General features: G+C 46.1%; 1 protein-coding gene across 3 annotated transcripts in view; it reads right to left on the bottom strand.

The window, feature by feature from the left end:
• LOC135912108 (anoctamin-4-like) overlaps window positions 1–27569 on the bottom strand; it is a 114249-nt gene that overhangs the window by 45136 nt on the left and 41544 nt on the right. For all 3 annotated transcript variants that reach the window (XM_070527847.1, XM_065444492.2, XM_070527848.1), the window contains 9 exons: window positions 24643–24954; window positions 20125–20223; window positions 18448–18525; window positions 14730–14777; window positions 12883–13040; window positions 5085–5191; window positions 3015–3070; window positions 1351–1407; window positions 916–980 (listed from right to left, as the gene is read on the bottom strand). In XM_070527847.1, the coding sequence (XP_070383948.1) occupies window positions 916–980; window positions 1351–1407; window positions 3015–3070; window positions 5085–5191; window positions 12883–13040; window positions 14730–14777; window positions 18448–18525; window positions 20125–20223; window positions 24643–24954 (980 nt within the window). The remainder of the gene's footprint in view (window positions 1–915; window positions 981–1350; window positions 1408–3014; window positions 3071–5084; window positions 5192–12882; window positions 13041–14729; window positions 14778–18447; window positions 18526–20124; window positions 20224–24642; window positions 24955–27569) is intronic.

The following is a 27569-nucleotide window of genomic DNA, read 5'->3' as shown; positions in this document are numbered from 1 at the left end:
TTTCAGAATGATCACTGTAACCTTTCTTTACCTCAGTTTGTGGATAGTCGAGCCACGGCCGCTGGATAAGAAAAAAAAAAATCCAGCGGCCGTGCTTGAGCTCTGTAACTCTTAGAGTTCTAGAAATATACAAAAACTAAAGACACATGGCGACGCCGCCTTAATGTTTCCGCACTAACCACTGTTGCGTCATAAATTTTACGGCCTCTGTTAATTTTCAGTTAATTTTATATCACCAAGGTTTTAGTACAGTGTATTTTAAGAAAGCCGGCGACTGAATTTAACAGGTGTCAAGAATTTTTATTCAGCAACAGCGGCCAAACTACGCAATAGATACCTTCCAATTGTTGACCTCCCACCGGCGTACCAGCGCTAGAATTTCAGTACGAGTTTAAGCGCGAATTTTAAAGAAAAAAGGAACCTTTACCTTCATATACTCTCCCAACGACGAACCTATTACTGCGAGCCTAACGAGACTAGTATCTTAATTGATAAGTTTAAGTAGACTTGGGGCTTCTCCTTAGTGTCCCATTTAGGTCTATGAATATTCTGATGGTTTGGTTAATAGATCATGACCGGAACAAACCAATACTTTCACATGATCTGTCTTCGTCTGAGCGACTCGCTTCTATAGTGAACGAAAAAACAGTTCTTACAATTCACTGTCTAAGCATGCACCAATTATTTAACAAATACACACTGCTGCCATGTAACGAAAGTTGAAAGATGATTAAATTGCTTTTAGTTATTTATGCTTCAATGTTTTCTCACATCGAGGCGTTTTCTTGTGCAAGGTAGTTTCGGAAAACGAGTTAAAACAACTTGCTTCAGCGTTTATTAGGCTACGCCGAAACATAGGCTTAGCATTTACAAATCGTTGAAAATCGGGCGGATTCGGTATTCCTAGGAACCAACCTGATGAGGACCAATGGCTGCTGCTTGTACCAGGATGCCGGCCGGGCCCATTCGCTGTAGAGAAGCTGTCACGCCACGGGCAATCAAAGCAGATTGAGATTTTTACACATAAAGAGTTGCTTACTTGATAACGCAATAACACCAGTCACTAAGCTTGGCCAAAGCTGCGTCATATTAGTTTTAGTTTTCGCTTACGTTCTTCTATAGAAAGAGCAGCAAGCGCTAAGGGCCGTGGGGCTGTTGCACCCTGTTGTTGTTCGACATGCAGGTATATGTGATAGTTCGACCTGAGTACGTGATATGCGCAGGTCATTTTACAAGCACTCTGCCGACATTTCGCGACGTACATTCTGCACGCGCGCTGAACATTGAGATGATTAATATGAAAATAATTATGAACACATTTCACAAGTAATTTGTGATCAAGTAACCAACCCTTCTTTCTGTAGGAACTTCTGTAAGAGGATCGAACGATCCGCTGCCACAGGGACCCTGCAAGTATAAGAGTGAAAATGTGAACGAGCGACGCCGTAACACTATGGCAATACGTTCATATTGCTTTTAAACACAACGCCAACTTATGAGATGGCATAAGGTCTAGAATTTGAATACGTTTTTAAGAAATATATCGCGAGCGTACTCTATGTAACCTCCTATGCAGTCCACATTATAATGCCAATCCTCCCACACACACAAAGAAAGAAACAAGTAACGTGGACGGTGGTTGTGATATGTCAAGTACGCGAGTGCGGTGATCGCAATGGTGGAGTGGTTGCACGTGTGCGCCGAAGAAATAATACCGACCACAACAAGAGAGCAGAGAGAAAATAAGAAGAAGAAGCCGGGGAGGCGTGGAACAACAATTCACTACCTGAACACATAAGTAAAGTCTGCCCGACTCTTGGCCAATCCCCGTGAGTGGGTAAGCGCCAAACTCATCAAGGGCATCATCATCATCATCATCATCATCATCATCATCATCATCAAGGCTGGTCTGCCTGGAGAAGGGAGTTAGCCAGTGCTCTAGGCACAGGAGTGAAGCCGTCGGGCGTGAGGCCCCTGCTTCGTGCCTTCTACTGGAACAGGGCGACCTTCTAGGGGGCGTGTCACCGCGTTCTCACGAACCGCGTTCTCGTGATCGTACGCAGGCAGGTGTCGAGCGACGTCGGGAAAAGGAAGCCCATGCACCGGGAGCAGAGGCGAAGCCACTGGACTTGGTGTCCGGCGTCGAGACCTCTAACGTGCCAAGGGCCACCCACACATGTTCCCAACGTCGCAACTGGACTTACTCCTGCAACGCTCAAGTTGTTCGCCTGAGGGTGACCAGGATTTTTCTTCAACAGCGCCTTTCTGGAGCACCGCTTCTACGCTCCGAGGGCTGCCCCTGTCGCCAACTCGAGTTCATCTCGCAGATCCTCTGTAGACCACGAAACTGTAGGCTCTTTCTCACTTTGACACTTTCTTTGGAGACTTAGTTATGTGTTTGTGTGTTTCATTAGTTTGTTGGGTTTCTGTTTCTTCTTGCGCTGAATGTTCTTTAGTGAATGGCTTGCGGTGGGGTAACGAGCGACTTCGTCACTTCATACGCTGAGGCTGCGCCTCAGCAAAGAATAATTAATTGAAAGAACCTCATCGCAGTGGTGATGGTGATGGTGGCAGCTATACAGGCTGGCTTAGCTTGGCGTTTGATACTTGAGATGTTGTTTCAATATCACGAAGGGCCATCGCCGGAGCTAAGAGAACTAGCGTCACCTGGAGGCAAAGGAAGCAAACACGGAACTTCTTCGTTGGCGAGATGGATCGTGCGGAAAACACCGCGTTTTGCAAGCACCCATTCCGAATATACGTGTTTTTATTCTGTGGGCTCTGAAGAAACGTGTACCTTTAGACACGACGAGGTGGCCACGACCCCAGAAAGCGTTCAATGTCTCATGCCTCTTGTGCGAGAGATAAGACGAATACTAAATGGAACAAGTTTTACGGCGTACATAGGAGTGTTACGCGCGAATGTAATTAGTTGTGCCTAGCTCTTTAGTTACGAACGACAGAGTGTGCAATTTCTGTATGCTGAAATAACAAGTTGCAAAGTGAATACTTACGTCGTGCAGAGGGTAAGCTGCCAGATAGACCTGTTCGTTGAGGAGCCTGTATATGCCTGTGGTAAGGCAAGAATATGTTATCATTTCAGGCTCGTTCAATATGGCTCTTACGTGAACGTCTTCGATAAACAAACATTAGCAAACAAGTATGTTAGCTTATCTAAAGACGCAGCAAAGAAGGCTCATCACGACGACCTATATTAATGTATTACTTTTGTTGTTTCTTGCTTCTTGCAAATATTAGTTCTTTTCTTGTTTTCTTCTAAGGTAAGTCGGGAAAATTAAAAAAAAATATGGTTGTTCTTGAAAGAGCAGAAATAGCAAATCAACATTGCCAGAGACTGACACAAACCTAAAGTTCAGGTTCAACTCACAGATATATGCACTCAAACAAAAGCAAGGAAATGCAGGCCTTGAAGCTTAGCATTTGCTTTCAAGCACATTGTCTCATGAACGTGCATTTATTCAGAAGTCAGACTCAATGGAATCGATATCCCTCAAGTTGGCTCCCTCCGCGTCCTTGGCCTCACAATACATAAAGACGGTTCTGAGGCAGCTACACTTCCGAAGCTTCAAAAGACCCTAACACAAGTAACCCATCTCATTCGGCGTTTAACCACCCAAAGAAGAGGACTTAAAGAGCAAGAAACCGTCCAATTAATCCAAGCACTCCTTATAAGCCGGATCACATATGGCACCCCGTAACTACTCCTCAAGAAAGCTGAAATTAAAAAACTCAACATCATCATCAGAAAAGCAATCAAGAGCGCACTAGGACTCCCCAGTACGACCTCAACCACGACACTCCTCAAACTTGGCCTCCATAACACCTGGGAAGAAATGAGCGAAGCGCACAGAGCCAGCCAGCTGGAACGCCTTAAGCTGACTCAAACAGGCAGAGCAGTACTTCGCAAGCTCGCATACAGCGAAAACTTCATAGCAGACTCAGACGCGAAAGCCCGATTGCCGCCACATCTTCGTGACTCTATTTCATTCGCTCCAATACCTCGCAACATGCATGCAACATACCACAAAGACAGAAGACAAGCAAGAGTGAGAGCGCTGAGCAAGAAATACTCAAAGAACCCGAACACGAGATATACAGATGCGGCAAAATACCCAGGTAGAAGAGCTTACGCAATTACCGTGACCAACAATCAAGGGAAGGAGCTAATCGCTGCCACCATACCGGCCAGAAATCCAGAAACGGCGGAGGAAGTGGCCATCGTCCTCGGCATCGCCACATGCAAAGATACAGCAATCATCTTGAGCGACTCACAAACGGCATGTAGAAACCTACGAAAAGGCCGTATTTCTGCCGCAGCAGTGAAGATTCTAAAAGAAATAACAAGACGCCAAGAACTACCCGACACCTACGTCGCATGGCCCCCAGGCCACGAACACCTGGCAGGAAACGAAGCAGCACATGCTGCTGCCCGAGAGCATACCAGCCGGGATTTCCTGCCGCGTGGTCTCCGGAAAGCGACGAGGGTGGAGGACATTCCCATCAACTACGCCGTAATATTGCAACATTACCGACTGGAAAGAAGACAATATCCTCCACCTGATCCAAAATTAAGCAAGGAAGAAGCCACCGCCCTCCGCAGACTACAAACAAATACGTATGTACATGGAATTATCATGCACCGAATGCACCCCACCAAATTCTCATACCTATGCCGGTATTGTGACGTTCCAGACACGCTCCCACACATGGTGTTGGTGTGCCCGCACCGCGAGAAAAACAGTGATGATGATGCCTCAGAACCGCTACAAGCGATCGAAGAAACGTGGGAGGCAATGTTAAAGGCACAGAGCCTGGAAGATCAGCGAAGTCTGGTGGACCGGGCCCGGGCTGCAGCATTAGCCAACGGCTTTCTGGACTGAGAGAGCCGCCCACCTAGGGCGAAGAAAGGACACTTTCTCGCTGTTTCTTACAATAAACGTTCAATCCTCCTCCTCCTCCTCGCAGGACGACAGATTTATAAACGCGTGTTAATCGCTGACCGAGAGCCTTACGTCATCTGAAAGATAGAAGAAAGGGCGGCACGCGCACCCGGTTTCTCTCACCTTTTTGTCGATCGTTGTCATCGTACGTAGTTCGCATAAGCACTTCCCACGCAATGCGACTCCGTATGGCTTGCGAGAAAAACGACTCCTTGTTTTTTATTAGGTACCTGCATGCAGACAGAAGTATAAGGAGACAAGCAATTCCCCGCTGTTCGGAAATGCAAAATATTAACGCGATAGCGTTAAGGAGCTCGTGTCGCAGAAAAGCCGGTGTCGTCGGCGTCGGTGTCGGCGTCGGTGTCGGCGTTTGCGGCGTTGACCATGAGCGATAAATCACGGCAGCCGCTTCATAAATAAAAAGCAACTTCCAAGATTGGCCCAGTGGGAATCGAACCAGGGTCTCCGGAGTGTGAGACGGAGACGCTACCACTCAGCCACGAGTTCTTTTTTTCTTTATTACATGGAAAAGAAAACTGAAGGTGTATTACAAAGTGCACACAACAACACACTTAAAACTCAGGCAAACACACACATGCATCCAATAAGTGCATCCAGTCTGGCGGAGGTTCCTGCGCAGCGTAGACACTTCTTACATAAGCAGCACTTTCGCGAAAGAACGACTTTGTAGATCGCGGGCTTTCGGCATGGCGGTCACACAGTCTACTTCTCCATAGGCTATGTAAACCAAGTACTATGAACATGTCATAGGGAGGACCACCCGTAACCTTAAACGGTAGAAACCTAATTGTATATGGAGTCATGTCAATGTCCTTTTTGAGCGTCCGTTGGAGAATGTCCCAAAAGAATACAGCGTCCCTACAGTCTATGAAGCAGTGATCTATGGTTTCGGCACGTGGACAGAGCCGACAGTTTGTTGACCACGGCACAAAGCAACCCCTCGAATTCAACCAAGTTTTAACAGGGAATGTTTCCGAATGTAATTTAAAGAAAAATGTTTTTACTCCAGGAGGTACACACATTTTTCGGACTCGCTTAAGTATATCCTGATAAGGTCGGCTTAAATAAGGTGCACGATACAAGGGATCTGGGAAAATAGAGTCTACCAGTGCCGCAGAAATTGCTTTTCGACTCGCAGTGAACACGTACTCCAGGCTGAATCTAACTTTCAAGAAAAGAAATGTGTCAACAACCTCCTTAAGAAAGCCCCAAGGAGCCTGTGGGACATCTTTGGCATTTGATGACACTACTATATTAAGAATATAATGAACTAAACGGAGTTGCAACATTTCACGCAAAAATGGATGGTCAGTGTCTCGAAAGAAGAACAGGCGTGAAACAATTTGCCTGATGAAGAGGTGGACTAATCCTAGACCACCACGTTCAAGAGGGAGGAACAGATTGTCGCGCCGCATCGATTCACAACTGGAACTCCAAATGAATGTTGCAAATACGCGATTCAGTGCCTGAAGGCGAAGTCTCGAGCCGTGCAGTACTTGCAGCACATACATAAGACGGGAAGCTAAGAAAACGTTACACACTTCAACACGAAAGAACATTGACAAATTCCGCCCTCACCATGAATTCACTTTATGTTGAATTTTGCCAACTTCTCCCGACCAATGAGCGTTGCTATTTCTATACTGTGAGAGAGGCACACCTAAATAACGCAGATCTTCTTTCCATTGAATGCCTGCGTAATGTGATGGCATTGCGGCCCATAATCCAAACCAAAAACCTGAACTTTTTTCAAAGTTAACGCTTGCACCAGAAGCCGCACAATATTCTTCTGTAATTGCAAGAGCAGTCTTCACACTCTCTTTATCTGTACAAAAAAAGGCCACGTCGTCTGCATGCGCAAGAACCCGAACCTCATTAGTCAGTAATTTAAACCCTTGGAAATTTTGTTCTTGAACAATGCTCATACAAAGTGGTTCTAAATACAAGCAGAACAGGAGCGGTGACAAAGGGCATCCTTGTCGTATTGATGATACAAGCCTAATCGAATCGGAGAGAGAGCCATTCACTATCAGCCTCGTTGAACAATTAGCATAACATATCCTGACACCTCTAAGGAGCAGGGACCCAATACTTATATGCTCTAGTACAGTAAACAGGAATGAGTGATTTACCCTGTCGAATGCCTTAGCCAGATTGTACCATTGCCACCTGACAGCCACGAGTTCGATGCTTCCAAGCGGTGCAAACGCGCCTCTAGTGAATGCGTTGTTGCCTTCGAAACGAGCCGTGGAAAGTTATACTGCGGTGTATATCGGTAATTATGAACATGTAACGTACAGAAGTCACAATTACACGAGTTGCTAAGTGCGTTTCCGCTGCATTTCTTCTGCGCTTTCCGCACACGCAGAGCCATCTTGCGGCAAACACAGAAGACCCCCTCCTCTCAAGGTACGGCGCTGCCCCGACAGGAGGCGCGCCGCGCGCGCATTGGGACCGCTGCCAGGCGCGTCGCGGGACTCCCTCTCCCCTGACGACGCTTCGCCGTGCTCCCGGTTGCAGAACCAAGCGCCGTTCCTTTCTTTAGATTACTATCTATCTCTCTGCCCGTGCCGATCGCGACGTTTGGCTGGCGTAGATCGTTTCCCCTCCGAGACACCGAGTTCTTTGGTTCGTTCCGTTCGCTCAGGCGCACGTTTCGTTGCCGCGCCGAACGCTGCGTTGCTCGACGCTCACCGCGTGATAGGTGGGCGCTAAGTCCGATGCGGGGCGCATCGTAAGTGATCGCTGTGCCGTAGCGCATTGTCTTATACCCCTTGGCGGGTCGACGGGAACGCTATCGCGTCCCACTCTTGAAGGCCAAGCTTAAGCGTCCTCCAATTTTTACTGGGACAATGCATATTTAATGAGTTATTTAACCGTTAATCTTTCCGTTGAATTCTTGCACTTTTCATGCAAAGCCAGAAGAAAGAGCTAATGAAAAGTAAATATTTTGTGGAATAGCAGCAACCCAGAGAAAAATTTGTTTGCATGAAACCAGTCCAAGGTTTATTTTAAGTTGGCAACTCTTGTGGGTGCTGAGGCATACTTGTATAGTTTAGTACCTTACTTTTATAAATAAGAACATTTAACTACGAAACCTATTAGAAGAACACGAAGCAACATGGATACGCCATAGCAGCCCTAATTCTCGTGACGCCGGAAATCTGAAAGAAGCTCGCACTTTTCCACAACGGACCATTTTTATCCGCCATTTGTCGCGACGGCGTTCACAAACATCGCGTCAAATGCTTTTAACCTAAAAAAATGTCCGTTTCTCCCAGCTTTGCAGAAAAAAAAGAGAAAAAGAAAACTAGACAGCCTTCCTTGGCGTCACTGAAGAAAGAAATGCGTAGTCTAGTGTGAGTTTAAGCATCGCGACAAGTTAGATTGTAGCACTCGTTGACTGCCACCAGAGCCTCAGCTCGGGCCACTACACTTTGTCATGGGCGCAAATTACGGGAGTCCAGACAGTGACAGATAACACCACACCACTTGCTCACGCAAACACATGTATACAAAAAACGGGCAAACGGTGGAGATGCCACCGGTACAGTCTTGCATCAGGGAAACACACACGCACACGTTACTACACCAAACGACAAACAGGAGGAGCACTATGTCGAAGGAAGGCTCTGGCTCGCTACGAGGCAGGTGAGGGGCTACGTGGGCGCTACGGAGGAGAGGCCGCGGGTGAAACACTGCGGGTGTGCTACGTCTACTACTGGGAGCAAGTCGCACGTTCGCCCCTTAAATTGGCAGCTGCTTAGGCGGCGCTCTCGAGTCGACAGGCGAGACGGGACATGGTTTGCAGTTTGCAAAGGGAGTGTCCTAACCAAAATTAAACGCGTGCGGGCCAATTAAAAATGAATACATCTTGATTTATTTTTTGTCTCCTACTTGCGAATAAGGAAGTTACATTCTGCAGCTAAATATGTCTTCTTTTTTTTCTTTTTCATATTCAGATCTGATTGTGATGTATATTGTATTTATTGCAGAAATCTGATCTAGTTGGAACTTACGGAACTTGATGTGCAATCGCCATTATTCTGATCTTCTACGATGCTGTTTCTTGTTCTTCAAGAGCTGGAAGTGTCTGCGACTATATATGATTATACGATTATACATTATATGATCTGATTTTATTATAATGCTGAATCGAAATGCGGAAGTTACGTTATGTGGTTTTACACTGTAAGGCCGCATATTGCTTTCCCGTTCAAAAGGCGGTATGCTACTCCTCAAACGTCTAACCGAACACACTAATACGTTTTGTACGTCGAACACGGGTTCAAATTTTGCAATCGTGTCTACGGATTTCACTTTTCACAATGGTGCATCGTTTACCTATACGCCCACCCACGCCAGATTGATCTAACAATTGAAAGCTATCGACATTTGCTGAAAAACAAAACTGTTCTCAATCACAATACATATCACGTACCCCGTGACACTTATTCGGCTCCAGCATACGACTTGTACAAAATTAAAACAAGTGGACGCCTTGTGTCGTAAGCCTATTAAGAGATGTATAACAAGCTCCTTTTGAGGGTGCGACGATTATGTCAGCTGGCCCATTTCACTGTTTACAAACATAGGCGCTGGACGACTTCCGGTTTGGCTCACGGACGTAGCCCGCTAAATCTAGCGAGCAAGAAAAGCATTGGCCGCTAAATCGAGCAGGAGCAGTGCGCTAAAATCTAAGCCCACAGATTTTCAACGCGTTTCCTCTCTACATATCGACAACTTTACAAGTCACGATTACCGCAAGTTATGCGAGAAATTTCATGTAGTATAATATTAAGGCGTAATGCGTATGCCTTTTATCTAGAAACTTAAAAATAGACTTTCCGCACAGTGGAAGAACTTGAAAACACGCTTTGTGTTGCGGCGCAGCAGACTGATCAGGCTCGTGACCGGAAGTTCCTTGGGGCCGCTCTTTCGCTGCTGTTATCGCGTGAGTGAAACCGTCTATAACCAGCGCACAGAATAAAAAGCGGGATATGAGAGAAAATACCAGGGAATTACTATATGCGAAAACAGCACAAGCATGACGCAAGTTATCTGTTTACAGATTTCAAGCCACATGATAATCATAGCTCGCGTTGTTCTTCCCAATGCTTCAAGAAATGTTTGTGTCCATGCAATATCTGGTTTTACTTGCGGCATGATCAGTACTTAGACAATTAGGAAATAGTTTGTTTCAGGCTAATTGACTACTATACCTGGGCGTGTTCTTGCACACAATATCTTCTCTCGCCCACTGAATGGACCCGTCCGACTAACCCGCTTAGTTACAATGATTTCTATTCAGTGCCGTGGCGCAGTGGCTCTGGCCTTCTGCTCTTCAGCACGAGGTCGAAGGTTCGATACCCGACCGCGGCCACCACATAGTGATGGGGGCGAAATGAAACAAAAAACAAAAAAACATGCTCCTGCGATTTAAACACAGCGAAGAATACCAGGTCGTAAAATTAATCATGATCGCCTCCACTACGGCCTCTCTCGTAGTTCGCAGTGTTAGACCCTGAGAACGTTAGCCCCGTGGCGACGTCACACCTCACGAACCAATCCCTGCGCCTCCTAAGCGTGACTGAGGCGTCGTTGCGACCTGCTCCCTCGCATGCGTGCACGTGAATCTCGACGCACTTACGAATTGTCATCTTCTTCGTCACCGCTGTGCGACCAATGACAATGCGCGCAGACCAGCGTCACCGGAAAAGTCACAGTGAAAAAAAGGAAGCATTACTCACCCAAGACTTCTCAGCGTACAATACCGCGGTGTGTCACCAACAACGTATTCTTTTTCTTTCTTTTTCATTCTTTTCTCAGCTTTGCGCTGCATTCGGAAACTACTGCACCTTCGATGCAATTTTCATTCGATGGGCCGGTCACAAAGAACCACCAACAATTTTCTCTCTAATGTCTTAGGTTTTTTCGTAGTAGTCGACAAAGAGTAAGCGGCTCTTCAGTACTATAATAGCGTCCCTTATATGCCGGAGTAAAGCCTCATATGTGAACAGTTGCATCAATTACGAAATAAATAATTGCTCTACATATTAGGGGTTAACAGAAATAACATTGCTTTTTTTTTACAAATGTACTCGGCATGACAAAAATGTAAAGGTGAATCATGCGTTCCAAGTTTTTCGTGGTGTGGAAGTGTGTTTCACAATTGCAGGGTTGAAACGGCTATGATGACGTATGAAGTGGCACAGACGAAATACACCACTCACGTAATAACCCAGCTTAGCTGCAAAACGTGCCATTTGATTACGTGAGCCACCAGTGTTGTGACGCTGGCAAGTAAGCAAGACTTGAAAGCTGGCTATAAGTCTTTCATGTATTTCATGTCTAATAAGCTCGAAGCACAATGAAGACGACAATGACGACCGGATAGGAAAAGGACAAGCACCTTTTGCCGTCTTTCCTGTCGGTCACTGTCTTCCCGCTTGCGCTTCCAGTTTATTGCTTACAACGTTAAAGAAACAATAGCGAAGTAAGATGAGTGTTAAATGCGACAAGAATCTCAATTTAGAAACATTTTGTAACGCTTGTGGTGCGTGAACACAGTATTCCGAGCCTTTCCTGAATAAAAGCACGGCCTATGTTGACCTTTGTCGCTTTGTCGTTTGTGCATGTTGTAGCAAAAAATGTTTGCCAGCAGACATTAGCTCACATTCCTGACTTCATTTAAGCGTGCAAACAAGAGCATGGACAGTGTCTATAAACTTGTGCCTATAGCTACGTGCCAGCAATCATGTAGACATGCCACATTGCGTGTCGCGAGAATGAATGCCGGTTTCTCTCGCTCTCTTTTTTTTTTACTGCGTTCCTCGACACATCATTCCTTTTTCGTGCCATCGTTCCGTTTCTTTTTATTTCCGACTGTCCCATGGGAGAAATACATGGTCAAAAGCGTAACGCCCATTTTGTCTCCCTGTCTCGCTTATCAGCACTGTTCTCTGTGTCATTATATATACATATGAGATGTATATTTGAGTGAAACACTTAATCTTTCTGTAGTTTAACACGGCACCGAGAAAGGTCATTAGCAGAAGATTGTTAGAGCAATTAACCTATATATTTTGTTTTTATTTTGTAGCTAGAAAGCAGGAAAAGTATTTTTTCATTGGTCAACAGAAATGAAAAGCAGTGCAGCCGTGACATAAAAAAAAAATAGCCTCAGACTGACGCAAAAGTATATACTTCCCATTAGGTGAGGTTGTCTAGTCAGCATTCTTTTTTTTATAGTAATAATAAAACGAGATGAGTTTAGTCATTAGAAGACCCGTCTATTTCTAAGTTCTAGCCATAAAGATAACAAGAAAAGGTAATTAAAATTGCGAAACATTCTAGAAACATCCCGCCGCGGTGGCTTAGCGTCTATGGCGTTGCACTGCTAAGCACGAGGTCGCGGGATAAAATCCTGGCCCCGGCGGCCGCCTTTTGTTGGGGGCTAAATGCAAAAAAAAAAGCGCCCGTGTCCCGTTCATTGGGGGCGCGTTAATGATCCCCCTGGTGGTCAAAATTGATCCGGAGTCCCTCACTACGGCGTGCCTCATAATCATATCGTGGTTTTGGCACGTAAAACCCCAGAATTCAGTTCTATTCTAGAAACAAGTCTGTATTTTGGAGAGCAATAGCCAAACAAACGTTATATAAGATTACAAGAACGGCACCAGTATGAATGGATCATGTGAACTTAAACAAACATATTATTCATTGACCATAATGTAAACAAATAACGTGTTACATGCATGCAAACTCAAAGCGGTCACCTAAGCAAAACGCTACCAAATGCGAGCCCTGTTCCTCCCCCTTTGCCGTCAGCCAAAGTTTAGTCTTTCACAGTATTGCTACTCTGTTCTTCAACGTCAGCACCACGTGACAATATACTCACATGTGCTCTCGCTGGCGCACAAACTCCGCGTTGAAGTACTGTGTTTCGTCAGGTATGAGTTCCTTGTTATAAGGGAAGGGCGTCCATAGTTTGGCCCACATGGCTTCCAGCGCATTGGGCTTGCCTTCGTTTTCTATTTCGGTTGATTCACTCTCAAGCTGCAATAACGAGAAAAGTAATCGGCACACAATCTTGCTGGACTGCTTTCTTCAGAAGCACATTATGACGCTGCGCTCCGAGATTGTGAATTTGGACTTGTGCATCCAGTGCAATGAGAGAAACAATTTTAAGTGTCATGATTAAGCAATCTACACGTGCAATCACATGTTGTTTTGCCGGAAGCACAGAACTTGTCCTTGAGGACCAGGTTGTGGCGAGGTTTATGATTGACGACTAATGAGACACTATGATCAAATCGCACTGCCTTCTGTCCATGTTGAGCCGCATAGTGGCGCCAAAGTGGGCAGAAGGCAGTGCGATTTGATCATCGTGTTTTCAGCCGCATGGTGGCATGGCGAGGCGTTAGTATAAGGAGCACTTAACAATGGTTGTGCTAGTTCAGCGTACAGATACCTACAGGTCCAAAGCCTACTGCTACATCAAGGGATGCTAGTTACTTATAATGGACACAATTCCTTGCCGAATTGTGTTCAACTCAGTTTTCCTTCACAGGCTCCTCTATGGGTACTTTAGCAGCTTCGTGTTTTTCCAGCTGGAAAATTTCGCCGTGTGAATGTCCACCGACATCAAAATACACCTGTGGAAAATAGCTCGGCGGAAGCACATCCACAGAAGAAAAAATTATTTTGCAGATGATTGCAATACAGTGTTACAGAAGAAACCATTACGATTTTTCTCACGAAGGTTCTTTATGCAGTATATATATCGCTGACCTTTCACACCCAGAACCCGAACAGGTTGCTTTCTTAACATTGTGCAACATTCAGATGTGCGACACCTTTTCATTTCACATCACTGCTCGAACTTATGTCCCGTTAAAAATATGGCGTTTTCTACAACACCGTACAACATCTACCAAGGCACTATGTTTAATGGGGAAAAATTTTTGAGTTACAGAAGATGATCTATTTTTTTTTCTGGTTAGAGGATGCGCCAGATTCAATGATGGAGAAGTTGGACGGGGAAAGGGTGTGCTTTCCTCCAATTTACTGGGCAGAAATGCTACATGTAAGCGACTTTCTAAATCAGTACCTTTTAACATGGCTCCCTCCCCCCACAGTGCTATTCAACTAATGAAGCTGCGCTACACATAAACACTTTTCATTCTAGAAGTTCACAGGGGCTTTTTCACGTTTATTTCTTCCTGTTTACAAAAGTAACATGCATGCACATGCCTTCGCATTTTTGTTTCGTGCTGCATAGTTATCTCATGTGCGAAGTATACGAAACGAGGACATCTTGACAGTTCCTACACAAGAATGCGTGGGTCGGCTGAACCTGGACGCCACAAAAAGGATGAGCCTGTATTTACTTCCGATCCCGGGATTGCTCTACAAACTGTGCGCTTAAACTGGGAAACCTCACGGCGCTAAATATAATTGTGGAGCAAATTGTTTAACGTCGTGCAAGTAATAAGCGTCAAAGTGCGAACAACAGCAAAACGAGAGCGTAGCGCAATATAGAGCAAATGGGCCATGAAGTGGAAGTGCCGGACGAGACGTGAAAGAAGACAAAAAAAAAAATCTCGGGTGCTATACGCACAGACGGGATGTGGAGGTGCGAGAAACGGGCTGTGGCGGACAAAGCTTGTGGTGCCCGATGGCGCTGTCAACGTGGGCAGTGATTGTACTTGACAGTGTGCAAAAAAGATGCCGTAAGTCACCTACCCACGCCGACGTGTTGCGGGGTCTCCTGGACACTGTGCCCACCTGAGGCTGATAGCGGCATGGGGCGAGGGACAAGATCGCATTGAGAACGCATTCTTTCAATCGTTTAGAGACCTTTAGCATGTCCGTAAACGTAAATTTGTTACAGTTTGCGGACTACTGCAGCACCAAACAGAGGATGTGCGCGATGATGTTGATTGATTAGCTTGAATGAGACGCCCTATTACACGGGACCGCAACAAATAATCCCCTAGAATGCGTGAGCTAATCAGGCTTTACTGCACCTATTGCAGTGTAACATTTTGCCTATCTTTACTTTGCCCTTATAACATTACCAATACCTGCAGCGATGTCGCCCCATCTCTTCCCTGCTTTTTCCCACCCTACAGCAAAGGTCTATTGATTATTTCGGCTGTTGACCAGGTTACTTTCAATAAGCTTCGAACCCCAGCGTTCTTGGAATGCGGCCGTTCCCCAGGGTTCTAGCTGTGTGAATAGTTTGGCATTCCATTACATTAGAGACACATGGCTAACACTATGACGTATTTTCTCGTTTATATTTATGTCCTCAGGCAGCTGAATTTTTGTTTCCATCTGTTGCATCGAATTTGCCATCTGCGCTTATTTCACTTTATTCTTCAATGACGCCGGTTTGTCTACTTATATCTAGTTGTGTACTTAGTTGCCATCTTTTACGACATTTGTATCTATTTTGTTTCCCCGCTTTTGAGATACAGATATATGTGCACTCTAGCCACCCCTGCTTGCTTTCATTCGTGTTAGTGGGGTTCTTTCTTGCAGCGGAGTAATTTTGTTCGGCGCTTGTTTGACTTCAAAAGAGACTCAACCAACGTCACCAAGCACTGCATCATTTGTGGTTTTACCGTGGGCCCCCAACGCCAATCGGCGCACATTCTTTTGGTAAACTTCCAACTCCGAGAATATCTGTGAAATTTAAGCACAGAACAACATTTACAAAAGTTAGGATGGTCACGATTTCTATTTGCTCTTACTATTTGTCGCATCAACTAATATTTATCGTAGCCACCAAATTGCTCCAGCTTTTCTTACAGCCGCGTAGCAGCACTGGTATCGCCATCTTGCGACGCTGACGTAAGCTAGGGCACACAAAGCACGGCATCTGAGATTGAACGACACCCGCGCGTAGCCCGATCTCGGAAGCCTTGCACAAAATAATAGGTGTAAGGATTACGTTATAGGCAGGTTGCGAACGTAGTTCCCGCGCCTACTAGGGCGCCCCTCGCGGCGGCGAGCGCGGAAACGGCAGGATACGACCGGCCCGCTTGCGTTCGGAAAGCCTGTATGCGCACTGTTTCGCGCGTAGCTGTTGCCTTTTCTGAGCAATGCCGATGTGCAAACCGAGCTGTTGAGTAGTGGGCTGCAACAGCACGGACACCAACTCACGAGGAACAAAGTTTTACAGGTTTCTAAGCTGACCGTATGAAGCAGAACGGCGTCAACACTGGATAGCGCTCGTCCGACGGCATAAGCTGTTTTATGTTCCGGCGTTATGCCAAGTGCGTTATAACGCTGAACTCTTTGCTTGTACAGCAATGATGGCAGCCACAGGACACCTGCAGTCAGTGGCGTAGCTAGGTCGTCTGGCACCCGGGGCCCATAGGTCTTCTGTTCCCTCCCCTCCCCCGGGTTTATTCGAGGAAGGCGAGGATATCAACAATTTCCGTGTGTCTCCAGACGTATATGACACCCCTCCCCCCCCCCCCCCCGTTGCTACGCCACCGCCTACAATGCGTACCAGGATATGCAGCAAACAAAGTAGTTTGTTTCCACACTGTACTGCAGTAAAGCTGTGGAACTCTTTCCCAATGCTCTCCCATTCAAACAGCGCTAGGGCTTGCCGAGAGATTTGAGGAGGGGTTGCAGCCGGCTGAGCTGGCATACACCCTTCTGCGCCCAGCATATCAACGAAGGGGCAGTTGAGATCCCCAAAATTTTTGACAACGTGGTTTATTGGAACCTCCTTTGCACGCACTGAAAAATCGCAACATAAAAGTATCGCACTTCCAGTAACTGGGCGAAAATATTTTCCCAGCGTAGTCTAACACAACTGGTAAGTTCATCCCCTTTTTTTGTGTTTGGGGAGAGCAACGTTAGAATACCTCTGGTAGGTCTTACGAGTCATTCGTACGCCCCACGTTCTTGGATGAGATGTTTTGGATTCGTAGTTGCCGTCCTGTATGTAGAAGGGAAAATACCGCGGCGTCCTTGCACCCTGCGATGCCAGCACGGCAATCGCAGCTCCCTGCTAGGATTTGTCTGCTGTCGCTGATCTTCAAGAATCAATGTCGCCTATAATTTCACGCGTCCACACCGTAGATAACGAAGCAACTTACGCTGAGCTTCACGCATCTCGCTGGTGCATTATTTTTCGTTTGCGGAATAAACCTAGCAGTCACTTCCGATCAGCGCGAGTTCAACACTTCCCTCACGTCGTAGACGTGCCCCACTTCAAATAGACGTCTTCCTTTCTCTAAATTCTTTTCACGAAAATAGCTATGAAGATCTTGTAATTCCCGAAACCAGGTTAAAATTAATATCGGCACGCTGCTTCGTGCCATCGCTACCGTTTGACAGGACGCCAAACACGCAGCGCGGGCTGCTGACGTCGTGAGTTATCCTACCACTATCGCGCAACTATTCGTCAGATGGCGCTAGGGGTCGGAAAGACAGGGCGCCGCCTAGCACTTGCAACGTGCCCATAACTATCTGCTGGTTCAAAAGAGTCGGCAGCAGCCGTAATTAACGTGTACTGTATCTATTGCTCATTTATTTAATGCGTGAACACTGTCTCATCGCCAAAGCGTCACTAACGCGTTGCAACAGAACGGCAAACTTTAGCTCAATGAAATCAAACCTTGGTCTTGCCTTGTCGTATTTTTGACGTAAGATCGCGCGCTTAGCACGTTTGCACGTTTATTAACCATCACCGCCTATTGACAATTATCATAAGGCTGGGGCTGGTCTACGTCATAGGAAGCATATTTCCAGTCTTTTTTTGCCTGGCACGTGGGGAGATTGGAACCACGTTACCATTGAATAGTAGCCATTAATGACAACAACATTTCCTGCAACATTAGATAACACTGCATAACCAGGCACTCTTGCACTTTTCCGCTATTTTCTTTTTGTTAGTTTTGTGACACAAAGGGTAATATTGTATTGCAAGAAACTTTTGATTCTTACACAGTTTTTATTTTTTTATCACTGCCTTTTGTTTGTTTACTGTGTTCCATGTTTGTACCATGCCCCTCAGAAATGTATCTGACCCTGAGGGTATGACAAACAAACAAATAAGCACGTGTTTGATATCGTTCACCACAATTCAACCATCAATCGCTCACGATATCTGAGGGCTGCTCTCACTTTTCGTGCCTGACCACTGCTGCTCTCGTCGTAGTCGCACGTGCGCCTATGTCAGCGTGCGAAGTGCAATTGCTGTTCCCACGGGAAGCGTTTAAATAAACCCACAGTTGTACGAGAACGTCTGACCTGTCCGCCTCGTCTCTACTTTTTAAGTGAAACTTTGCCCGCCCAGAGAAACGTTCGCGTGAAATTGGAGTGGGCGAAGAAGTAAAGAATTCTTTTAAATGCGGCAGTACCTTATAGCAGTACCTTATTCTGGAATCACACACCATACCATTTGTTGCCCTACAGAAAGCAGCAGCTGTTTACTTACAGATTTGAGGTCTGGTAGGACGGGCTTCTCGCCCTTCGCAACCGTCACCGTGGGGAATGCGACCACTTTGCCCCGCTTCTGGAAAGATAAAGTTATTATTGTCATGCAAGACTGGCTGCATCGCAACAAGGCATCGTACCCGTTGACGACCTAAGAATTCAGTGAAACCCTACTGCATGTTCGCTCTGTGCTTCGGTGCTCGTGGAACTGTCCCTATATAAAAAAAAGCCTGGTCCTTTGTATGCTCGCTGTATGCCCTTTATTTCGCCTAACTTTTTCGAATTCTGGTCGTAACGTCATGCGCCTCCCTGTGAACTTATTATCGTGTTTTCTTTTTCTATGCGCTGTATTTGTTTGAAGAATGAGTGTGTTTCACTTCTGAATGTGGAGTGACATTAAGGTTAAGCGTGTTTGACTTGTTTACATGGACTGACGTTTAGGTTTGAGAGGGTTTTATGTGATTTTTACGTACTTTCGCACTTTACTAGATGCAGTTTTGTGATAAGGATTAGCTGGCGCCAGAGAAAGGTGTCAACACATCCTAAAATTCTATATGAAAAAAATTTGTGAAAGCCATGCGGCATTTTCCTCTGAATACTGACCTCATTGGTTTCTTGTGAATAGTGCTATTTGTGTGAAGTAATTCTTATCTCATGGCAAATGCATTACACAATCTCGTGTCATTAACATTTTGGTCTGCTTGCGTGCGCGTGTTATTCATTTGTTTTCATCCCTGTTTTTATCCCTGTGTAGGTAGCAAATCAGACGTGCGTCTGGTTGACCACCCTCCCTTTTCTTTTTCTCTTCCTTCTCTCTCTCTCTCTCTCTGATTAATATCGTTGATATTGTGGCGGTTCGCTGAACACAGGAGCTTTAGAGACAAGAACAATTGGCCTTCTGAAGAAAGCAGATTAAAACTTCAGTCAGACATCTTTTGATCCCGCTCGAGCACTAGCATGGGTCGTAAACATCGTCGTCCCTAGCGTGGCTCAGAGCAGATGGGAGATGCGGCAATATCATTCATATCGCTGATGATCACGTAACGATGATCATCGTTATCGTCATTGTGATGTTGTGAGCGGCGGGCGCATCGACCCTCGCTGAGTAGAGAAACGTGTTCATCTAACAAAATTTGTGTTTAATACTGTCGCTGACTCGCTAGTTCCATTTTGCGGTTCTACGCTCCGCTCCATAGAGAGCAGCCAACGCTGTGGAAGCTACGCGAGAAGTTCGGAAAAGTAAGGTTATCACTCCGCGCGTTCCGTTCATGCGTTCCGTTCAACAGCGTGCGTTCGCGGCAGCATGCACGTGAGGCTCCTCGCGACGGGTCGCAAATAGAAAACCCGAAAAGAACAACAAAAACAATAATCGTCAAAAACAATCCATTAGCAGCCGCATACCATGGTGTGCTTGTTTCTAAGGGTTAAAATTTGTTTCATTCAATACTGAGCCTAGAGAAAAACCAGTTGCGCACATTTGCGGTCAAAAAAACACCGAACCATATCCAAGTGCGAACGAAGGCACTGAAAGAAGCCTCTCTAGCTTCCACAGCATTGACTGCCATGTATGGAACAGCGTATATAAAGTGCAAACAACGAGCGCCAATATCGGCATCCAGAAAATTACTTTTACAGAGGTATCGTGGTTTAACGCGACTAAGCTAACGAAAGAGCTGACCTTGATTGGCATCCGGAGGTGAAGCTTCTCTGCATATTTTACGAGTACTTTCCAAGGGGCATGGATCTTCAGGAAGTTGGTCTTGCCGTCTCTTGACGCCTGCGTGTGCCGATGAACAGAAAAAAAAAATTACTTGCTGCTTGGAGTATTTGCTCCTGCAATGCTCTTATTGTCCTTTATGTCATGTTTAAAACATGCGGTTTATTATTTATCCTGTTGCATTGTTTATAAAGTCACGTGTTTTAGAGCGAAAGCTCTACTCCTCCACGTGCAACTCCTGAGGTAAATCTCGGCCCACGTTTGAACTTCAGCCGCCGGCGCGCAAGTGTGAAGTTGTGACGTCACGTCACGTGATCTGCCCTGGAGAGGCGTCACCGCTGCGCTCGCTCCATATTCGCAGCTGTGTACCACGTGACTAGGCGATGGTTATGGTCGCTCAGTCTCCGCATGGATGAAGCACGCGCCGGTGCGACTGCGTCAAATCCTCGCCGCAGTCGCCAGCCTGAGTCTGAGCACCCAGCCCATGTAGCTCGCCGGGAAGAAGCACTGAAGAACCGTGTCTAACCATACAGAGCTTTCACACGTATAACTAGCGTCAAGTCACGTTCAACCCCAGCCACCTTTTTGGCTTGCTACTTGTCGTTCTCCTTTAATATTTTCGAGAATTGAACACATTAATTATGCTACCCTAACATGTAATGCCTAGATAAAGCGCGAAGCGATGTACCGGCTACTTCACGTAACTTGAGCCAAACATTAAAAATATTCAGTTGTCACGTAGCTGGACCGAACCAAGGTAATCTTGCTTCCGGCGCTTGGAGATACTCACATTATGTTTCACATACCGCCTAATTAAATGATTAATCTTGATTAACTAATCAAATTCTCAGCGATTATATTTAGGTAAAAAGTGTCGATGAGAAAAATGTAGAGCAGCATGAAAAACCCCCCTAAAACTTTCTGTTCCTGAATACGGGCTACATAAAAGCGTTTTTCCGAGCGTGTAATAAGTCCGCGAATACACGTAAAATTGCCGGGCGACTGGTCGATATAGGTACCCTGAGAATTGAATTATACCCCAGAATTGAATTCTCCGCTGTAGACATATGTGAAGTCTTATATTAAGACTTGTATTGAGCGGGATAGTTTACTCTAAGTGGGGTGACATTGCTCGCGACACACTAATAACCTGATATCGCAAGCGCTCCAGGCGCTCTAGAAGCACCATGATAAAAGTGGAAATGCTTGACAGAAAATGGTGGTAACACTGACAGTACGAAAAAACCACGATCTCGCCATGAGGCACGCCATAGTAGGAGACTCCACATAACTAGCAAGAAACAATACCACGGTTATGTAAAGTGCACATATATAAACATATATTTATGGAAACGTGATGTATTATACACCAATCTGAACTATAGAGCGGATTTCTGAGGAGGTCTTTTACGAAACCTTCGTAAAGATTGTAACAATGTCACTAAGCTCTAAACTCCGTTATAACATTTGTCTTCTTGAGTTGCTCCAACAGATTCAATTTACAAAACTGCGCTATCTGTTTCTGTTGCGGAGTGGTGAACTTGGGAGCTCTGTGCTTCATTTTTTTTTAAACACTGACATAATGCAGCCATTTTTGCAAAGCTTACGAGGCTATGAATCAAAATTCTGCTTCCCACAATCTCTAGAACACAGCTTTGTCTTTTAAATTTAAGGAATTTTATTCAAGTTTGTCTGGCAGCTATCTAGTGAAATTATTGATTCGTCAATGAGCTCGAAGACTTGCTATGGCACTGTAATATAATGTGCACATTTAAAGTGAATAAGGGTACGTATCGGTTTATAACTCACATCCTTACACCCTTTTTGGTGTAAAGGTGCGAGTAAAGACGTGTATACATCACTATTCATTTTTAAGGGTGCAGTTTATTTTACACTGTAGGCATTCAACATGATGACGCAGAATTCATAAGTGTTAAAGACGCTTAGGGCACAAACAAAGACGTTCAATGCTGGAAAACACAGCTTAGTTCTGTAGGCGCCTACATTCGGCTACAAAACTTTACGGGTCGTGGGATTTGCCAAAGAATTAGAATTTTTTTCGGGGGATATTCGAGTAGCGCAAGGAGAAATACGGTGAAAAGAAGATTTAAAAACACATACACACACATGTTACGACTTGTTCCTGTTTGCGCTACTTGAGTAACATACAATGTAATATCAATAAACCTACATTTTCAACTATTGCAGGCCGAGCCCGGAACTCAAGAGAGAGATAGAGATAATGGGAAAGGTAGGGAGGTGAACTGGATGAAACTCAATGTTGCAGTCTGTAGTGTAACAGTCCTTGCGACTTACACTGTGATCCATTGAACTACGAGCGCAGTGCTTTACCGGGCCAGAAATTCGCATTTTGTCGGGTAACCCATGCCACGTAAGCACTCGTGGTCAATTTTACCATGTCCTTGAAACATGAACAGCAACTGCAGCGTATTTGTTCGAGAACACGCTGGCCCGTGGAGGCGGACGCTTGTAAACTTGTAGTAGTCATCGACTGCCTATTACTGCCACTCCCCATCAAATTAGCTTTAGTTATATACAACAAAAAGAGTCACCATGGAAAGCAGGAAGGGAGGCCAGTATGCACACTTTCAGAAGTTACGAGACTAGCCCGACTTTTGAGACCCCCCCTCACCAAGCTTGCATGAGGGTTTGCCGCGAAATGCATCGATGCTGCTGCTTGAGAACGAATAGCTCGAAGCTTGCGGGAGTCTGGTGGTGCCAGCTATGTTAGCACCCCCCAGCACTGGCCAGCTACGATACACCAACTGAAACATCTGTGCTGAAGTAATTAAAGGATATACCCTAGTTACTTAAACAACTAATTATTGATTGCTACACACATGCTACCAGCTATCCCTGAAGAAAGTGACGTTATTATCCTCACTGCACTGTATCTGGAAATGTCGGGCATTCCCATTTGCAGAAAATTATACAAAGGTACGAAACGTGTATTGTGGCATGATTCCCTCCCGAAACAATGGCGGCTTCATTGTACAAATTTAGTGTTCAATGTCATCCGACTAACAAGAGCTGACATATCCAAGCACACTCAGAGCCGCATAACCAGCTATCGTTAATTTAAAAAAAAAAAGGAAAGGGGGAACGTTTTACTAGAAGCTGCAACGCTAAGCCTGAAGCTTAGTGCGGTAAGTTCATGCTGGACAGTTGAATGCTGCATAAAAAAAAAATAAGATTTGCCCTTGGCGGAGTGATTTCAATATCGGGCTTCTGTACAAGATATGCCATATGCGAATCCTGCCGTCGGACAACGTTCATGGTCTTTGTTTATTCATTTATAGCACATTAATTTGTTCAAGATGATGAGTTTACAAAGTCACGAAGCCGTTCGAAGCCAGAAGGACGATGTTTAGGCAAATCTATGTGCTAAGCATCGTTCCCACGCCGGCTGAACCGCCCAGCTCGCAGTTGCCGTGGACACTAGCGCCACGGTTCCCACTAGTAATTATTGCATAACGACACTGCAGGGTTTGGGCTTTGGGTGGATGTCGGCCAGCACGTGGAGGCTTTCTGAAAAAATATCGCGTCGGAGGTTCGTGCGCCCACAGGTAGTAGGTGGCGGTAAGCCCGCAGAAGTTATTCACCCATTCAATCCTGTAGATGGCATTACGGCTTTTTAAGACGCGAAGCGCAAGGACGAACCAAACGGCGCAGGAAATGACCCCGTGTAACCTGACGAAAGAATGCTACGCTATAAAACGACGAACAGGAAGAAAGTGTCACGACGTGGTGCGAACCGCTCTATGTTGCAGGCGAGTATACCGTGATTTCAGGACTATCGTCTGCACGGTAATCGGCATGTATCAAGTGCGACTAAAAAAATTTTTTTTTTTTTAGCGTAATGTCCGTACTCGATAGACACCCGCCGTGGTTGCTCAGTGGCTATGGTGTTGGGCTGCTGAGCACGAGGTCGCGGGATCGAATCCCGGCCACGGCGGCCGCATTTCGATGGGGGCGAAATGCGAAAACACCCGTGTACTTAGATTTAGGTGCACGTTAAAGAACCCCAGGTGGTCAAAATTTCCGGAGTCCCCCACTACGGCGTGCCTCATAATCAGAAAGTGGTTTTGGCACGTAAAACCCCATATATTATTATTATTACTCGATAGACATTCCGCATGAATCTTTCGGTTATTAGTCACAGTGGTTTACAGATTACCTGTGTTTCGTACGTACACGAGAATCGTGCATGTTTGCCAATCACCAGCGGCGTCCTTCAAAATCGAGACACCGGAATCGCTAGCATCACATGCACAAGCAGTCTCCCGCGCGGTGACAACGTAAAGCAGCTCTTTACAAAAGTGGCAGCAATCGTAGCAACAACAACAAAAAAAGATCATCCGCGGTTTGCATCTATCGATAGTCTACACACCGCAAGGTTTTTCACGTCCAATCATGTACACAGTCCGCGGGCTGTAGAAGCGAAACTATGGCACTTGCCGCGGCGTCCTCGAGTTCGAGGTCCAGACCTTCCTTGAGCAGGTTGTCCTCGAAGATGCGCCGGTAGTTCTCGGCCCCCGAGTCGTCTCCCTTCTGGTAGGCGAGCACGAAGTCGATGCGGCGCTTCCCGTCCTGGAAGTACAGGCTGCGCAGCTCTTCGTCCCGGGCCCGACGCGGCGCCACCACCCCCACGTGGCGCGTCGGCACGCTGGCCACGCCGTCCGCTGCGACCTCGGCCTCGGTGGCCTCTGCGCCCTCCGCGTTAGCGGCCGTCGCGGTGGTCGCAGTGCCGCCAGCGCCGGGCTCGCCATTCTGCACGACAGCACTGGTTGGTAAAACCGACCGGTTCTATCCCACACTGAAACTCTACAATATTACAGAGATACCAGGAGACACTTCCCTCCACCACATAATTCCCTTAATCGAGAAGATGCCGTCGCGTGGCGACAGCTTCAAACTAATTCATTTCCCTGCCTCTTTTATCTTCACCTCTTCCACCCCACACAATATCCCTCATACTGTCCCTATTGTGGAGCAAAGGCCACAGTACATCATTGCACCTGGGAGTGCCCACACCCTCCGGGCTAGTCTCCTATTTCTTCACCTTCCCCTTCCTCCTGGGAGACTGCGCTGACCAGCTCAGACCCGCAAGAGCAGCGACGGCTGATCCGGCGGGCACGCGGAGTGGCGCGAGCCAATGGGGCCCTGAACTAAGGGCTCCACTCTGCGAGGAAGTCGCCCAAACTCATGATAAATAAATGTTTTCTCCTTCTCTCTATCCCCCAGCGGTGGGTTGCACCACCAGGCTCTTGTTCTTGTTTTGCCTATTGTCATACCCACCTTCACTCTTTCCTTTTGTGTAAGCACACAAAGAGTTACAGCGTCAAACTAGGGAAATGTGACGCAGCGACACCACCGACAAGAGCATCTAAAACTTCAGACACACCAAAGCTATCGGGCGACAGCATGCGCGTCGACGAGCGCGCCAAATTCTGCATTGACACAGTAGGCCCGGCCGCCTCCCACCACGAAAATGGGCGAAAGAGGCGACGAAGCCAGTTGCCTTCAAAATTTACAAATCCAAAGCACAGGCTGCAACATATCTGACGTGGAGCTTAAGGGAAGCCGCCAATACCGAACTAAATGCGATGCGTAGAATCGTATTCGCTATAACCCCTATGCAACGCGTAACCTAATGCAATGTTTATGCACTGCATGGCTAACAACTTTATTTGCACGTAATACTTCTGTTTTTTTTTCCACTACGCCGAAGCTACGCCGAAATGCAAGCGCCAAAATGAGGCGATGCACAGCATGAGGCGTCGAGGCAGCGATTTCCTTACGAGGACGAAGCTGATTTATACCTCTTGTAGAGGGAACGGTGACGAGTGGTCTACGCATAATGAGACACATTTGCCAGCACATTTAGGGATTCTGCGGCCCTAGTGTCACGGTGGCATGTACGCATTCTGGAGGATTCGCCAATAACCGGGTACATACCAATTTGCACATACACACTGTCTCAGGAATAGGGTAGCTTAAATATAAGAGGCTTAAGGAAATCAAAGAAGCCGTTGAAGATCACGTGCAATTACATTAAGAGGTCTGTGTTATTTAGAGGTACCGACAGGCGACATTATATGCACAGGTTTCATCATGACATATTGTATGATTACGTGTAATAGAGAGGTCTGCCCAGTGGCACCATATATACTTTGTCAGTCAACGTTCAGTGCTGCGAGAAACATTTTTACTCAGCGACACCGAGTCACCCCCCTCCCCTCCCACGATAGAGAAGGTAAGAAATCAGACAATGAAATATTCGCTTTAGAAACTACGCATCATTATTGTTCTTATCATGCGTCCTGTTGCGTTATTACACTCGTGAGTCCACGATAGACGGAAACGGCTTGTACACAGAAACCTCATAACAAGGCTGGATGAAACGTCCGACATAGCGGCGATGATTAGTGTAACGCTTTTGCGCGTTTAAGCACTTCAGTACAACGTGGCGGAGTGGAGCATTTTTTTTAGAGTGGAAGCGCTACGTGGTCGTTTTTTGCCGATGCAAGTTTGACAAACCGGTAGCAGCGTTCAATGCGTTGCGTCTTACACGTGAGCATGTATTAGCGTTTGTGATTAATATGCGAAAATATTGCTAGACGAAACTTTCCCAAAACGGAAATTACTTTTCTCGAGCGGTAATGTGGAAGCTTCCCGAAAAAAAAGAATGAGAAACAGACTTAATTAACTATTTAAACAACTAATTAAGTTATTGTATAAACTAATTAACTGGTAGTTAAAGTACTTGACACGTGCCAAGTACTTTAATTACGATTTGTGGAGCACCAATAGCTGTTGTCAGGGCAAACATAGGGTAAACATGGAACAAAAGGCCCTAAAACGTATGCCACCAATACAAACCAGAAACTCATTTTACAAAGGGAGGAATTTGCCGTTTGAAGAACTCAATGATATGTAAAAGCCGAAGCGGGCGAAGCGTAATAGCTTTCTTGGAAGATTATCACTTACGCCACGTTTTCTCACAATCGCACCGTGGCACGCTATTCCAATAACACGCATCTTCGCATTAGGCGCCCACAGCACAGGGCGCAACGAAAACGACCACGTGAATCGAGCTGGTGCCATGTCGCTGCGAGCGACGCTACATATTTTTGGACATCTAAAGGGGCGCGCAAATTAACCTAGCCGTAGATTGGTTAGAGCGTCGAATTAAAACGTGTACCCTGCTCCAGCGTCTGTAGCCATGGAAGCCTGCCTTTCAAAACAAACAACAAGAAGGCAAGAAAGGAGTGGGAAGCAGCAATCGCAAAGCGTATATACGACCCCAAACCATGCCACGTAGCCCCACAGAGATGCCGTGCCTTTGACGGCGTCAATCTATACATGCCGGCCCTTGTGTGCGT

This window comes from Dermacentor albipictus, chromosome 10, assembly GCF_038994185.2.
Source record: "Dermacentor albipictus isolate Rhodes 1998 colony chromosome 10, USDA_Dalb.pri_finalv2, whole genome shotgun sequence".
NCBI lineage: Eukaryota > Metazoa > Arthropoda > Arachnida > Ixodida > Ixodidae > Dermacentor > Dermacentor albipictus.
This window is presented reverse-complemented; position numbering and strand designations above follow the sequence as displayed.